At 41.8% G+C, this 16922-nt stretch overlaps 2 protein-coding genes across 3 annotated transcripts in view; one reads left to right on the top strand and one right to left on the bottom strand.

Annotated features, from left to right (window-relative positions):
* Nucleotides 1-852: 852 nt before the first annotated feature.
* LOC116693445 (cyclin-dependent kinase 10) overlaps nt 853-16922 on the bottom strand; it is a 23453-nt gene continuing 7383 nt past the window's right edge. The window contains exons 9-16 of one of the 2 annotated variants that reach the window (XR_004332919.1): nt 15852-15904; nt 15135-15204; nt 14861-14920; nt 14231-14354; nt 13889-14028; nt 13145-13197; nt 12885-13048; nt 853-862 (exon numbers count right to left, since the gene is read on the bottom strand). Coding sequence is in view for 1 of the 2 variants with exons in the window: in XM_032522436.1 (XP_032378327.1) it covers nt 12954-13048; nt 13145-13197; nt 13889-14028; nt 14231-14354; nt 14861-14920; nt 15135-15204; nt 15852-15904 (595 nt within the window). In the remaining variant the exon portion in view is untranslated. Of the gene's footprint in view, nt 863-11877; nt 13049-13144; nt 13198-13888; nt 14029-14230; nt 14355-14860; nt 14921-15134; nt 15205-15851; nt 15905-16922 lie in introns of those variants that run through there. The other variant, XM_032522436.1, reaches the window with a different exon arrangement.
* Nucleotides 3171-10300, top strand: LOC116693432 (vacuolar protein sorting-associated protein 4A). Its single transcript, XM_032522418.1, has 11 exons — nt 3171-3429; nt 3969-4080; nt 4210-4354; nt 4444-4505; nt 5115-5234; nt 6229-6385; nt 7042-7190; nt 7395-7476; nt 8442-8661; nt 9764-9904; nt 10187-10300. The coding sequence occupies exons 1-11, from the start codon at nt 3409-3411 to the stop codon at nt 10286-10288; spliced, it is 1311 nt and encodes a 436-aa protein (XP_032378309.1). The 5' UTR covers nt 3171-3408; the 3' UTR covers nt 10289-10300.

Genomic DNA, 16922 nt, shown 5'->3' with positions numbered 1-16922 from the left:
TAACCTCCGTCCCCGTCCTCTGTGTCTGTGTTGGCGTTCTAACCTCTAGTGGATTATGGTTACCTGGTCCTCAGATCTCTGCAGGGTAAATCCAGACAGCTAGCTAGACTATCTGTCCAATCTGAGGACTATGGTTACCTGGTCCTCAGATCTCTGCAGGGTAAATCCAGACAGCTAGCTAGACTATCTGTCCAATCTGAGGACTATGGTTACCTGGTCCTCAGGTCTCTGCAGGGTAAATCCAGACAGCTAGCTAGACTATCTGTCCAATCTGAGTTTTCTGTTGACGACTAAAACTACTTCTAAATTAATAGATTTTCATAACCTCCACTGAGTTGATGGTAAACGTTGCTAATGCAGCCCTTCCCATCAGTAGAGCCTCTGTGTTCTTTTGGGCCTCAAACAATGTAGCATTGTGTCCACTGACCATGCAACAGAGGAGAACAAGACGTCCCTTCTGTCCTCGGATAAGGAACACAATCACCAGTCCAAATGACCTTTATTTTAGTTTGGACTCTGATGTCTTTGTGATGGTTTAACCCTCCCGTTGTCTTCGTCTCACATTTATCCCGTTTTCAAAGTTACTGTGAGAAATATGGGTTTCTTTCAAGCAAATATCCCAAAAATAACATAAAGCTGCCTACACGAGAGACGGTGAAACCGCTTTGCCCCGGCCGTCCCTTTGATTTCCTACGGGGGGAGCGGTGGCGCCCAACTATGCACTGCGCACCGCTCGGATTTGCTGCGTTACGCTGTGCTCAAAATTCAAATTATTTGAACTTTAACCTAGTCTTATTTTTCCTACGTCCATGCATTGCTACCTCTAATGATAATTTTCTTTCATGTAATCTTGTAGTTCTTTCTTTCGATAGTCCAAATCTAATTTTGCTGTATTATGACGACAGATGAGACCAACATGCAACTTTTACTGCAGCCAATCAGCTTTCTTGTTATTGGTGCTAGTCTCTTTCGGATCGTACCACAGACATAAAACAGACTTTATTCTTTAACTTTGGAGAAGTGCAAGTTTAGCGATACTTAGCTTTAAAATCACAGTTGATGTTGTGATAAAAGTCTTAAATATCATTCATACTGGTCTTAAAAGTGTTAAAGGTCCCATGACATGGTGCTTTTATGTATACCTTAGTGGTCCCCTAATACTGTATCTGAAGTCTCTTTTAATTAGACCTTAGTGGTCCCCTAATACTGTATCTGAATCTCTTTTATATAGACCTTAGGTCCCAATACTGTATCTGAAGTCTCTTTTATATAGACCTTAGTGGTCCCTAATACTGTATCTGAAGTCTCTTTTATATAGACCTTAGTGTCCCTATACTGTATCTGAAGTCTCTTTATATAGACCTTAGTGGTCCCAAAACTGATCTGAAGTCTCTTTTATATAGACCTTAGTGGTCCCCCTAATACTGTATCTGAAGTTCTCTTTATATAGACCTTAGTGGTCCCCTAATACTGTATCTGAAGTCTCTTTATATAGACCTTAGTGGTCCCTAATACTGTATCTGAAGTCTCTTTATATAGACCTTAGTGGCCCCCTAATACTGTATCTGAATCTCCTTTTATATAGACCTTGTGGTCCTTTAATTCTGGATCTGAAGTCTCTTTTATATAGACCTTAGTGGTCCCCTAATACTGGATCTGAAGTCTCTTTTATATAGACCTTAGTGGTCCCTAATACTGGATCTGAAGTCTCTTTTATATAGACCTTAGTTGTCCTTTAATTCTGGATCTGAAGTCTCTTTTATATAGACCTTAGTGGTCCCCAATACTGTATCTGAAGTCTCTTTCCCAAAATCCAGCCTACAGAATTCCAGCCACTAGATCCAGTCCCACAATGAGATTTCCTTAGTATGGGCCATTTCTGAGTCTGTAGCTGCAGAGAGGGGGGGGGGGGGCGTGTGGCCTCAACCAACCGCCACAATGCTCGTTTGAAAGCCATGATGTCTCTCTCTCATGGGTGGACCAAATTCTCTGGGCGGGCAAAGCAGAGAAAGGGGAGGTAACCTTGCCCCTTATGAGGTCACAAGGGGAAGATTCCAGATCTGAGCTTTCATTTTCTCAAAGGCAGAGCAGGATACCCAGGGCTCGGTTTACACCTATCACCATTTCTAGCCACTGGGGGACCATAGGCAGGCTGGGGAACTCATATTAATGTTAAATAAAACTCATAAAGTGACATTGTCATGCCATGGGACCTTTAAATTTGACTTGGTGAAACCTGCAGAAACGCTGCTATAGTTAATAGGCTTTGTTAAAGAAGGCGCAGCCCTCCCTTTGAACATCATGTGTTTGAGGTATACGTTTGGCCTGACAAAGTCGCGTTCCTGTTTGGCCCTCCGTCATCTTACTTTTTTGGCACACTTCATTTTTTAACCCACTGCACAGATCTGATTGTCTTATGTTGGTCAACCTTCAACAGGCTGCAGGCCGTCCCTCCTGGATCTTTATGCACTAGCCTATCAAACCCCTTTAAATCTATGAATGTACACCTCTTCTCTCCTTCCAGATGATTATTTCTTATCTTTCTCTTTATGCTATGTGATTGTGGCTGTCCTGTCCTGTCTATGCAAAGCAATGCTTGGAAGAAGGTTTTTTTAACCAAAGTTAATGTATGTGGCAGCTTGCGTCCAACACAATCATTGAACTGAAAAGTCACAACAGGATAAAGTGATGCAGCATCAACCTGTCATATGCAAAGTATTTTAGACTTCTTTCCAAGATACTATACAATGTATGATAGCAATGTAATAATCTCAAATGTACATACAGTACCTACCAATAAAACTGTTACAAATTATACTGGTTGATGTGTGGTTGGTTTGTTATAAAGACAAAACATTTACAATGAAATGTTACGTATTGAAATTTTTCTCTAGCACACGTGTTTTCGATGTATATTTCTTGTCTTATTCTGGGCATATGTCTTTTTCAATGTTGGGAGAACTAGTGATGCAGCACCGACATGGCCGCTAGGTGGCGGCAACAGCACTTCCTTAAAGCATCTCCCACTAACACGCGTCAAGTTGTTATTTAGCCAAAAAATGGGAATTTAATTTAATTTGCAAAAATGCTATCTAAAATAATCTTGATTAGCTTTGTGAATATCTGTTTTCTGTAATTTCTCGGTAAAATGCTTGGATCTTATTTTGAAATGTTAACCGGAACTCGTTGTATCAGCCCTAGAGACGCAGCGCTGCTGTTGCGGTGTGTGTTGGGTTGAGGCAGAGCTGTCACATTAGCTAGCTAGCTAACTTACTAGCCATTGTTTTGTCATGTCAAGAACCGTCTTCCCCCTCACAACACAGGGCTGGTAACGTGTTCACATCTTCGTATATCCGCCTGTGGGTCAGAGGATAGAAGTCTGGGTGGAGAGCACAAGAGTGACATGAAATGACAACGTCAACATTACAGGTAACGTTAAGCTACTAGCTACTAGCTAGCTGCAGAACAGCTGACGCTAGCTAGCTAAGCCTTCTCAGTTTGGTCAGCCTGCAAAGACATTTCATTGTCGTAAAATTAACAGTAGATTTAACAAGGTCTAACGTTACTGTACCAGCTAAATACATGCTATGAAAACAATTTTAATTAATAACGTGTGGGTTATGAATGTATGGTTTGCAACGTTAGCCTTGGCTGGATAACGTTAGCATAAGATGGGCACTAGCTACTGCTCGCAGACTTAAAACATGAAAACAAATATTTTCTACGTTTTGGAACATTTTAGTCTGGGAATTGCCTTGAGAAATAGCCCAGTGAATTGTGTTGTGGACTCAGAGAAGCTAGTAGTACAGCTGTATGACATGTCATGCTAGTCGGATAACTTGTGCTTTGTTTTGGTTGAAGCTGCTGTGTTGACATGCAGAGTAACGTGTAACGGTACACTCCCTCCATTATGTCTGGCTCTCCTCCCCAAGCCATCTGAAATCCGTATTTCTCTGCATCTGTTGCAGAAAGCGATTGATCTTGTGACCAAAGCTACAGAGGAAGACAAGGCAAAGAATTATGAGGAGGCCTTGCGACTGTACCAGCATGCTGTGGAATATTTCCTACATGCCATCAAATGTGAGTACTGTCTGCAGCCGGACAGGTTGTTGGTTAGCTCTACACTATTTTTTTTGTACAAACATTGGTGGGTTTCTTATACATATGAATTTATGTTGAATATACATGGAATTTTGTTTTTCGTTTCAGATGAGGCCCACAGCGACAAGGCAAAGGAGAGTATACGAGCAAAGTGTATGCAGTACCTGGACCGAGCGGAAAAACTTAAAGACTACCTGAAAAACAAAGACAAACAGGGCAAGAAGCCTGTCAAGGAAGCCCAGAGCAATGACAAGTACGCTGTCTGTCCTCTGGCCTCTCAGGAAACATGTTCCACTCTGTAGGCTTGACTGTATTTGTGTCAACCTCTGTGTTTGTCTCTAGGAGCGATAGTGACAGCGAGGGTGAAAATCCAGAGAAGAAGAAATTACAGGAGCAACTTATGGGTGAGTGTATGGGTGCAAATAGTCCTCACAGGGGAATTAAGCCGGTTGATATGTTTGTGTGATTCAAGAGTGGTGGTCTGCTTAAACAATGGAAATTATGGTTATTTTGTATCATTGACAGTGCCTTAATTGGACCAAAAAAGGAGTCAGTACCCCATATCAACAGTTCAGTGACATGATCATCGCTTGTATGGATCATTCCAATTTTGGCTATATGGGGGTGCTGAATGTCTGTCTGTCTGAAGAACTGCTTGTCCCCCCCCCCTCTCAATAAATCCTGATGTATTAATCATACTGTTAATAACAGTTAGAAGTAAGGGTAGTCAAATGGACAAAAGTCAGAAGTGCCGGTACTTAGTACTGGTTGGTACTGGCCCATTTCAGGCACTGATCATTGAATAACCCCACAAGGCTTCTTTATGATAAGATCTTCACCTGAAGTCATTGTAGGAGATCTTCTGATCAAATGAAAGTTTGCATATCATATTTTTAAGTAGTAGTCTGGGGTTCAGTGGGGGTTTGAGGTCTTATTTGTGCCAGGGCTACAATCACCTTTAAAGTGTTTGTTCCGTCTGCATGGTCAATCCTAATCATGCTCTGTGTGTCCAGGTGCCATTGTAATGGAGAAGCCCAATGTCAGGTGGAACGATGTGGCTGGACTGGAGGGAGCTAAGGAAGCTCTGAAGGAAGCTGTCATCCTGCCCATCAAATTCCCTCACCTCTTTACAGGTACTGAGGGATGTTCACACCCACTAATCATCATGCACTGAAACCATATGGTTAAAAAGAAACAACAAAGAAACATGCAAGAACACCACTTTAAATCTTTTGTACACCAGAGATGTGCTCTTAAGTTTCTTGGAAATAATTAATTCCGACCATGGCCGGTGGAATGTCTTTGTTACAGTATATATTATTATTATTCTGCAGCACAATACATGAATGGAAAAGGTTGGGTAATCGGGGAAATGCATCAGTGAGGAGGGGGCGAGAGGGGGCAGTTATTAGTAATGTAGTCAATTAGTCGTCTAACTGCTTGTTTAGGTCTTAGTTGACTAAGATTTCTTTAGTCCATATGTCATTTTTAAATGCTTTTTAATGCTCTACGACTTATTTCCAAGAAACCTATGAGCACATGTTTTCTAAGAAGAATGACATCACATGTCAGTCTGTCTGACATTTCATTTTTAAAGAAGTACATCAACGTGTGTATTTACAGTGTATTTACGTTAACTACATTTTTGGCTAGCTGCTCTTGCTTGTAAAGTGAATAAGAAATGAAATGTGCAAAGATAATAAAAACTTATAATCTCAAGAAAATAATTGAGACAGTCACTATGTCTAATAGACATGTAGATTAAAGATATGTCTCCTCCCCAGACTGGAAGTTCACGTTGGTTGCCAGGCTGAGACCGCAGCATCCAACTAACGTTAGAGGCTAAACTCACGGTCCTCTCTGCAGATTTACAGCCACCCTTTCTTGGCCTAAGATTACTCACCGTTCATGTTTGAAAACAATGATTGATAGATTAAAAAAATAGCCCTAGTTTATTATCACTGCTGTTATAATAGTTGAAAATATACCTTAGATGATTTGAAATGTCTGTCACATGACTGTCAAATAGTATTTTAGCATCACCACCGTTGGCTAGTACCCTAACAGTTTGCAGCGTAGTCCAGTATGTCACCCTGGGACCAACACTCCTCTGGTCTCTGTTCTCAGGCAAGCGGACTCCGTGGAGAGGCATCCTGCTGTTCGGACCTCCGGGGACGGGGAAGTCGTACCTGGCTAAGGCCGTGGCCACCGAGGCCAATAACTCCACCTTCTTCTCCGTCTCCTCCTCAGACCTCATGTCCAAGTGGCTGGGAGAGAGCGAGAAGTAAGTCTGCTCTACACAGGGAAAACAAGTTTATTGGAGTTAGGGCTGGGCAATATATCAATATCAATCCATATTGTGATACGAGACTATCGTCTTAGATTTTGAATATATTAATATCCTAATATGACACAAGTGTTGATGTCTTTTCCTGGTTTTCCGGCTGCGGTACTGTAAAGTGATGTCATCTTTTGAACTTTCCAGACTGTTTTGGCAGATCTATTATTTTCCTACTGATGATTATTCATCACTAATGTGATTGTGTAAATATTTTGTGAACCCTAACCCTGCATTTTGTCGCAATGTCTTTATTAAAGTATTTGGTTGTAGATGTTGATTTTACCATGTTTTATTTGGTGGTTTCAGTCTAACTAACCTTGCTCTTCATTAAATAAGAGGCTGCACGATATGAGGAAATATGTTATAATGATGTTGAATATCACGATAACTTGCTCTCAGTAAATCCATTTCCAAACCAGACTGGAAGTTCTTTAAGTCTTTGTCAGAGACACTCTTCACCTATTTTATTCCCGTGTCACTTATATATTAATATATTATATATAAATGCTTATATATTGCAATAATAATAGAGCATTACTCCCTTGATATTGCTGTCCATGTGTGTCTCTCATTTTTCCATCTCTCTCTGTGTCTCGCAGGCTGGTGAAGAACTTATTTGATCTGGCTCGCCAGCACAAACCCTCCATCATCTTCATCGATGAGGTAGACTCGCTGTGCGGCTCCAGGAACGAGAACGAGAGCGAGGCCGCCCGCCGCATCAAGACCGAGTTCTTGGTCCAGATGCAGGGTGAGCCGGATGAGATGGGGAATGAGAACAATAAGCTGACACAACATGATTCTGCACAGTGAAGAATAAGCAGTATTTAATAATACATTATATGTAATATACAAGGGACAATAGAATACTACAAAGTAATCTTAAATATGTAAATGTATAACCCTGTAAGGACACTGGAGCAGAAAGTTCATCTATGGCTCTCTGGTTTTGTAGGTGTGGGAAACAACAACGATGGCATTCTGGTTCTGGGAGCCACCAACATCCCCTGGGTGCTCGACGCTGCCATCCGCAGAAGGTCAGAGGTCGCCTCAGTGCTCCTCCAGTAGATGTGCGTGTGCGTGTGCGCGCGTGTGCGTGTGCGCGCGTGCGTGCGCGTGCGTGCGCGTGCGTGCGTGTGTGTGTGTGTCAGTGTCAGTCATCTTTGTGCGATCAGGCAAAACAAAACATGCGTGTCTATACCATGGATATAGAGCCACTCGGCCAGCCATGCCTAAACACTTATTTCTGAACCTTAATACCCAAAGGAAAACAATCTCCGAATGAAATAGCACAACGAGGTGGCAACATAAAACACAACGCTTTCAAGCCGAGGAGCAAGAAGAAAATACTTTCTCGCAGGAAACGCTTGTTCTAAACTTAACTTTGTCTGGCTAAACTCCAGTACCGCGGCCCCTGGAAGGACCGTGATCTGGCGCTGCCTGTAGCCGGCCCCCAGACTCCCAGTCACCTAAACACCAGCTGCTGGGAGCCGGGGTCCCGGAGCTCTGTAGCAGCTGAATACAACCAGCAGCTACTGCTCTATATCATCCTTCTATGGCATTGGGTGTTACAGCACTTTACTCAGTTTAAAATACTTACATTTTAGGTGTGTAATAAATGGTCTGTGTGTGTAAAGAAACATTGATCATTTTGTCCCTACTGAGGATAAAAAAATAATTCCGCAGAGGCAGGGATATGTAGACCAGAAAAAAATCCCTCTTACACTATGGGTGAAGACACAGCAGCGCCAACCCAAAATATGACAGATGGATTGTTTTGTGGATCAATGTTGCTGCTTCGTCCAACACATTTGTAAAATACTGTCTTGCTTTTTTATATTCTTCCCTCTTTTTATAGTTTCTAAAATTCAGTTCCAGGCAGCTTTCACAAGCTCTGTAAAGTCTTTAAAGTGTGTGAAACCTGCAAGCACGCCGTCTGTGTTATCAATGATTTGCTGGTGAGTGTGCGATTGACTGGATCTTGTCCTCTGGGGTGTGTCAGATTTGAGAAGCGTATCTACATCCCTCTGCCGGAGGAACCAGCTCGGGCTCAGATGTTTCGTCTTCATCTGGGCAACACACCACGTAGCTTGAGCGAGGCCGACCTGCGGCAGCTCGCCCACAAAACGGACGGCTACTCCGGCGCCGACATCAGTATCATCGTCCGGGACGCTCTCATGCAGCCTGTTAGGAAGGTCCAGTCTGCCACCCACTTCAAAAAGGTAACCACTAGAAATCCAGGGGGAAATAAAACATGTTAAAGTGTAACTTCAGGTTTTTTTTCAACCTGGCCTCTATTTTCTCATGTTTTTGTGTCTAAGGGACTGATTGCAACAACAATTTTAGACATTGGTCTAGTATAGAGCGAGACAGCTGCAGTCTGCAGCGACAAAACAAGCCGCAATGTAACGTTAATGTGCAATGGCGCACCTTCAGTTTCTGTCCATAAAAAGTGCTTGTTTTCCCACTGATATACTCAGATTATTATTCTAAGTGTCTGACAACATTATGGGATGGATCCCTACAAAGATAGACCTTTTAGTTAAAGAGTAAGATCCTTTTAGTTTAACATGAAACAGCCCCGACATCACCATCACCAAACCCACCAGACTCCATGGAAATAATCACTGCTTTTATCATCGTAAAACACACTTCATTCAAAGTGGAGAGAAACTAAATAAAACTACCAAAAGCCGTCTTAGTTCATCTTTCCACTGTTCCAACAATCATCACTCTGGTTGAAATAAACCTTATTTCACCCAGTTACATGTGGACATATGCTGACTCTGTACATGCTAAAAGTAGTGATTATTTACATGGAGTCTGGTGGAGATAGGCTGCTCTATACACACTAAAAGTACTGATTATTTACATGGAGTCTGGTGGAGATATGTTTCTTTATACACGCTGAAAGTAGAGATTATTTACATGGAGTCTGGTGGAGATATGCTGGCTGTATATGCTAAAAGTAGTGATTATTTACATTGAGTCTAGTGTGTTTGGTCAGGGTGATTTTGGGGCTGTTTCACATTAAACTAAAAGAATCTTTATTTATTATTTTATCTTTATCACTCTAAACTAAAAGGTCTATCTCTGTAGGGATCCTTTCCTCAATGATGTCAGTGGCAAAAACAGAACCTTTAAATAGGTAGAAAAATTGCGGACGATGGTTCATGGCTGCCAGTTACAGCGTTCTTGCTCAGAACTGGACCAGTTTCAAAGGTTTTTAATCACATTAGTCACTTAGACACCATGACAGTCGAATCCCTATAATGGTTAAAATGTACACCTTCACATTTGAGCTAATCCCCCCTTGTTCTTCAGGTTCGCGGTCCATCCCGAAGCAACAACCAGTTGATGGTGGACGACCTCTTGACTCCGTGTTCCCCTGGTGACCCTGGAGCCATAGAGATGACCTGGATGGACGTGCCTACTGATAAGCTACTGGAGCCCATTGTCTGCATGGTGAGATATGCATACTGTATATTAATGCGGTCTCTGGTGTGTGGCATTGCTTCATGCTGCATACCTGTCCCTATACAAAAAAAATTAGAAAATAATGTTGGTTGATGATTATCAGCCAACATTATTTTCATTAATCCAGACTGAATCAACAGCAACAGAAAAGCTATAACCTGTCCAATGAGTAAATGCTGGTAAACACGGACCCTGGATGGTGGAGAAATTGAATATTAAAAAAATAACCAATGTGAAGCAAAAATGATTTGTATGTCCTATCCTTTGCAGTCGGACATGCTGCGCTCTTTGTCCACCACCCGTCCCACAGTCAACACTGAAGATCTCCTTAAAGTCAAGAAGTTCACAGACGACTTTGGGATGGAGGGCTGAGAGACGGTACCCCACCTCCCCCCCCGGTCCACAAGAAGGATCAGACTACTGCTCCCAACAACACTCGTTACCCCCCCACCCCCACAACTGCTGTACCATCTTGTAGGCTTTCCTCTCTCAGATGAGCGCTTGGTTCACTGCCTCTAATGGATTTCAAAAATAAATGAAAAGGTCTCATCAAACAAAAAAAGGTAAGAAATCTTTTCACGTGTCTTGCTTCTACTCATCCAAGCCAGAGTTTTCGAATCCTTGGAAGTTGACCAAATGCTACAATAGAAAATCTTGGTGTGATTTGGTAGTTGGACAATAGAGCCCATGCCTTTCTCCCATTTCCAGACAATGTTCCATTACAAAGCAGCCGCTACAGCGTATTCATTTCAACAACTTTTTTATCTAACCTGCATTGACGTGAGGAGAGCTGCATTTGAATAAATGCATAACGTTTGTCCCTCTCTGAGCCGACTCTGACTGAAGGACTGTACTTTTTTTTTGCCTGTGTGCACTTTGCTGTGGGACGCGATGAAGGACATTGACGTTTGAAGAAGATAGTTCTCCTGCCAGGCATGCAAGTGTGTAAATGCATCTAAGTGTTTTTATGAAAATTGTGTTTTAACGTATATGTCTATAAGTTGAGAGCCCTGTTTTGTTATTTGATGGAGAGTTAAATTAATGACTCATCACTGCCTCAGTGTTCCTCTACAGCTCCGTGTGTCTGCATCAGGCCTGTTTCTCTGTGCTAGCACCAGTCTGTCAGGCATTTATCTTCCATTTTACAATCCAAGAGATGTGCTTGATTGAATCTTTATTAAGAAAACAAGGTTCATAAAGTGGCTATTCTGGAGCTTTTGGTCATAACCTGTGATCTTCCTCAGCAGATGTTTGCTCACCTGTCATGGAATAGTAAATGTTCAAATGTCCCAATGTTTCTGTCAGGACTTCTCATCCATTTTGGCTTAAAATGTGAGCTTAAAGTTCACACCTGACCATGGAAACCATGGTTTTTGATTATATCACATGATCTTCATCAACGCAGCTTTGGTTTATTTTTGTGTCTGTTCTCAAATCAATCAAGCACATCTCTTTAAATCTTAACATTTTGATTTGGTTTTGTTCGCCCTGCCATAAACTGGAACATTATATAACTTGACTGAGTATAATAGAGATACAGTATGTTTACACTTATTTATTTTGTTGATGGCGCTCAGTAGAAATCATTTTCTTCTGGGAGGGCTGTTCAGGGCTGGCGTATTCGTTCTTAAACCTAAATAGTATCTGTTCTGTTGTCAGCTTACAGACAACCAGGACCGCTAACCCCGCTGGCTATCAAGAAGTAGAACCACACTGTTCAGTCACTTTTAAACGTACCAACTCTGTGACCTCTCGCAGCAGAACCACGGGCTGATCTGCTGACTCAGTGATGGGACTAGATGGGTGAGAGCCCCATGCTAGTCTCACTGTGCGTTTGTGGAGGTACATGTTGGTTCACTGGGAGTTTATTTATTATTGTCTCTGCTGGCCATGTAACCATTACTACTAATTTAACCTGCATTAATAAAAACTGACATTTCAAATGAAAAAAGGCACAGTTGCTGGGTTGACATTTTTATGTTCAGTTGCACATGGTTTAACATATTTCGAGGCCCCGTTAGCATTTACAGTATCCATCCCAGTCAAGTAAATATCAGCCTGAGACAATTAGTCCCGTGTTCTACCTATTTATTGAGCGCCAGGTGTCAAACACAAGCAGACCAGGTAACACCATGTTCAGTGATTTCTACTAATGAAGTCACTGTTCATGTTTTAGGCATTCAAGCTTTCAATTTTTTTTGCCCAAAGTTAGATGAGAAGATTGAAACAGGTCTGGTGTCTCTGAGTGGTATCAATCTTCTCATCTAACTCCAAGAAAGCAAAAATCATTTTTCAAACTAGGTCAAACTCTTCCTTTAACAATAGGGCAAGCAGATTCAGGAGTTCAGTGTTCCACATCAAGGACACAAAGCTGGCCACTGATATATCCTGATGCTTCTGAGTACCAAACCTGAGATCCTACCAAGGCTCTGGGTAAAAGGCCGACCCAGTGTAACTGTGGGCAGACCTCAAGCGAGTTGGTTTGGTTCCTACTTGTCACGCCTTCGGAGTCTTATAATTTCGATGATTAGATCCAGACTGATAACAGTATAGCAGTTAGAAAAGACAAATGCTCGACCCTAAGGACAACTGCCTCAGCGTATTTGTCAAGGCAACTTTGTCCTCATTACTTTCACATTTTTTCCAAACCCTAACCCTTGGCAGCAATACAAATATTAAAATTATACCCAACAGAAGCAATTTCTACTGAACTGGGTCTACAAAGACCAGTAGAGAACGTGTGATTACAGCCCTTTAAAATGTGTCTATAATCTCTGACATTATACTCAACACTGCAGAGTTCTGTGTAGTCTCGCATTGCCAGACCTTCTTCCACAGCGCTGCGGAGGAGGAGTTCAGCAATCGGCTATCTGAGTTTGTTCACTTCAGCTGTGTTGGAAGTTAAACGAATTGAGTTTGCATTTACTGAAAATCCCACAGTGAAAACTCCACATTCCACGAAACCAACATCCATTCCTAAGAATGTCACCACCTCAGGGTGGTCTTTGAGTCCAACGTCTCATCATCACCCTGTTCATCACACTTTGCTCCGTTTTGAGTGGCTCTCCAGCGGAGGGGCAGCCCGCTTGTTGCGGTGGTGAGGGAAGGTTGGCATCAGGTCTGGTTCACAGGCTGCACGGAGGAGCAGAGGGACAAAATGAATGAATGACATGTAAATCACATGGCAAGGATCACAGCTGATACATACTCCCAAACTCTTTCACTCACGTAGAGGTTTCTCTTTGAAGTAAGAACTCTCCAGACTATCTTTGGCAGTAGCTCTGGATCAGGGAAACAGACAATAATCAAAGTCATGGGTGGCTCGTGTGAAATGAACACACATGACAAAGAATTGTTACTACTGTATCTTGTGGGGCAACAGTTGGGAAATGTAACACTGGATTTAAACCCACTTTGTGTTTTGAATTCCTGATAAATATACTAAATACCGTTAAAGCCTGGAATCCAGGGAAATAATGCACTTAACCCTTAACAGTACAGTAAATAAGTCATAGGTGAACCAGGAATATATTTTACAGTATTTTTTTACTGTAAATCAAATTTCTATAGTCAACTTTTTCATCAGTCTAGTAGTGCAGCAACCTGCCTTCTTATTTTTTGATGTTTTAAGATGCGGACACCCTTCTCTATTCATGATTTCAATTTGAAACAAGGAAGGAAAACACAAAATGGTGGCAGGTTACAGTTCAAAATAACATTAATGCCATGAGGGGGCTTTTGCTTCCAGGACCCAGGTCCGACTACTATATCCCAAAGTCCAGTTCCTTTAATTAATATAAACAAGGCTTGACGGTAACTTTTGTATCCAAAGGAGCACGTTTTGCTCCTCAGTTGAAAAGTGTAGGAGAGACTTTCATAAGGAAACTGTTATTACTATTGTAGCTCATTTGTACAATGATACAATTGTGTTGTGAACACAAAACAAGGAAGGACAAGGACTTTTATGTGTACCTGCGCTGTGGGTTGTACATGAAGAGCAGGTTGAGCAGTCTGTGTCCGGCATCAGACAGCCATGTGAATTTGTTCTTCAGGTTGTTGTACGGCTGCTTCCTCAGACTGTACTGACCGATGAGGGGCAGCAGAGAAAAGCCCTGGAACGAACACACACACACACACACACACACACACACACAACAAACACAACCACACAACAACACACAACACACACACACACACACACACACACACACACACACACACACACACACACACACACTTTGGCATACTCCTTTAACATCAGACATCACAGGGAGTTTAGTTAATGCTGTAGACATATATATTGAGAAGTCTCACCGGCCAGATGTTTTCATTGGGTGTTCCCAGCAGCTGGACTATCAGGTCCACCTGCTGGATCTCAGAGGTCCCGGGCAACAGGGGCTTGTGAGCGAGCAGCTCAGCCAGGATACAGCCCACAGCCCTGCAACAAAACCGTACGGCAGAGAGTTCAGTCTTGGCAACGGTTCTTTTCTACATTGTGGGAGAAAGTCTAAAAAATATCTCTGATTGTTAAAGCGTAACTCTCGCCAAAATGCAACTTGGGTGTGAACGGGAGAGCTAAGGGCGCTACTATGATTGCATCAAAATCAACATTTATAATCACTAAGAAGGCTCGACACCACAAGTATTTTCAAACAAAACGAGACTAGGATGTTTTTTACAGTGTGTTCAGGGGACAGGCAGCTAGCAGATAGTGAGGAGATGTTTTTTACAGTGTGTTCAGGGGACAGGCAGCTAGCAGATAGTGAGGAGATGTTTTTTACAGTGTGTTCTGGGGACAGGCAGATAGAGAGGAGATGTTTTTACAGTGTGTTCAGGGCACAGGCAGCTAGCAGATAGTGAGAAGACGTTCGCTGTGTGACAACAAAGGTTAAAAATGTGTCACATCACTTAGAGCACCTTTAATGCCGGAGGTTGGAGCCTTACCACATGTCTAGAGCTGTAGTCTGGGTCTTGGTCCCTAGGAGGAGCTCTGGAGCCCTGTACCTGTAAACAGATGGGGGGGGCACAAATCGTGACAGAGACCTGGTCAGCTGAGGCGACGGAGCTAATAAAGGATTACCAAAAGAGATTAAAGGGAGGATGTTTCACTGACTCTGCACAAGCACAAGGTCAGCAACACAGAGGTTGTCTGCAGTGCACAATCCACTAATCCACATAATCAGGCCAAGGCGGTATTAATGGCCCAGCAGACACTCACCACAGGGTGACCACCCGAGGCGTCATGGGCTGCTGGGGGATCCCGTACATCCGGGCCAACCCAAAATCAGCTGGACACAGCAGAAACAAAAACAAGATCCATAAAACACTGAGAAAACATCATTTGAGAAGCTGGAACCACAGAATATTTAGTGTGTTCTCTAAAAAAAATGACAATCAATTTCTGAAATTTGTATTCAAATGATTTTCAGTAAACTAGAGCTGCAAAGATTAGGCGATCACTCGGCTAATATTAAATTAATTGCCAACTATTTTGATGATCAATTAATTGGTTTGAGTCATTTTTCATGAAATAATTCTCTGATGTCAGCTTGTTAAATGTGAATATGCTCTAGTCTCTTCTCTCCTCTGGGACAGTAAACTGAACATCTTTGAGCTGTGGACATTTGAGGACGTCATCTTGGGCTTTTTGCAGAAACCCTGTTAAAGAGTTTGGCCCAGTGGATCAGTGAGATGTGGTTAAAAGCTCCATAAATGGTAAGTGGACCTTAATTTAAAAACATTTTTTTTCAAAAGACTACTTACAAACTTGCAAATGTTAACCCTATGTTTACATGAAATAAACAGGCAGTCCTTGTCAAAGAGAGAGAGAGGTCAAAAGGTCAGCGCTGGCAGAGCTCGGGATGTATGTCAGTACAGGAATAATGTGACCATAGGGAGAGCTGCAGAGGTGGTTATGGTAAAAGGGTTGACTCACCAATCTTAACGCAGCCATTGTCCGTCATCAGCAGATTAGACACCTTCAGGTCTCTGATAACGAGATTAAAGAGGGTAATGACTGAGCCAGCCGCTACAAGATACAATCCTTTCACCCCCTTTACTTGTCATACATGTGTAGAGTTGAATGTAAAACTGTGTTAAACCTTTTCAGGTACAGCTTTAACTAGATTTCTATCTGGTGGTGGTTTCAGTACCCACCACGGTCTCCTTTAGCAGTGTGTAGGCTGGACTTCCTTAGCTCTAAGAAGGGCTGACCATAATCCATAAAATATTGTTTGGTTTTTTGTTGTGTTCTTTACAGCGGTAAAGGACACACACAGTATGTACACTAGTGGCAGCATATCAGACCTGTGTCCTTAGAGTTTTAGGACAGTGTTAGAGAAAGGAACCTTTGCCTATATAGGGACAGTTCAGTGGAACAAGTTAGACCGGAAAATTAAAGTCATGTCCAGCATGAACTCTTTCAAAAAGAGAAATAAGGTCAGTATGTTATGTCATTGATTATCACACACTGTAAATGTTTTGTCTTTTCCTGATGTTATGTGTCAAGGACCACAATAAAAATAAGTCCGGGACTTTATTGCATTTTTATCCTCGATTGTATATAATGTCTTTATTTCATATATAAATAAAATCAAAAAAAGCGAGCCTGCTATGTATCTTTGAGGCCTGGCTTAAAGAATTGCTTGTATAATTAACAAGCTTGCTGAATTTTAAATCATATCAGTAGGCATTCACACTAGTGATTACTTGGTCCTAAATATTATTTTTTATGTATATTTATATATATATGAATATTATGCACCAATCACCTGCAGATTTTAATGAAATTAAACAACCATTTAATCACTTTAAATGTCTTTATGAAGCTGTGTATACTGAATGTACATGTACACTTGGAGTTGTTTAACATTCTGTAATTGGACTGCAATTTTAATATGGCATGTAATCAGGGTGTCATTGGGAATCAGAGCTTACTCTCAATTGACCCTTCCTGAATTGGAAAAGAGAGAGAGATATATGTGTGTATATATATATATATATATAT

The sequence above is a fragment of the Etheostoma spectabile genome, chromosome 8 (genome assembly GCF_008692095.1).
Source record: "Etheostoma spectabile isolate EspeVRDwgs_2016 chromosome 8, UIUC_Espe_1.0, whole genome shotgun sequence".
NCBI lineage: Eukaryota > Metazoa > Chordata > Actinopteri > Perciformes > Percidae > Etheostoma > Etheostoma spectabile.
The sequence above is the reverse complement of the archived record's forward strand: the minus strand, read 5'-3'. Positions and strand labels throughout refer to the sequence as shown.

What these genes read in the sequence shown, in the direction of transcription:
- LOC116693432 (XM_032522418.1), top strand. Translation starts at nt 3,409, where the DNA reads ATGACAACGTCAACATTACAG. An exon ending in TGACAACGTCAACATTACAG is followed by an intron (nt 3,430 to 3,968) that starts GTAACGTTAAGC and finishes CATCTGTTGCAG; the next exon opens with AAAGCGATTGATCTTGTGAC. An exon ending in GAAGCCCAGAGCAATGACAA is followed by an intron (nt 4,355 to 4,443) that starts GTACGCTGTCTG and finishes GTTTGTCTCTAG; the next exon opens with GAGCGATAGTGACAGCGAGG.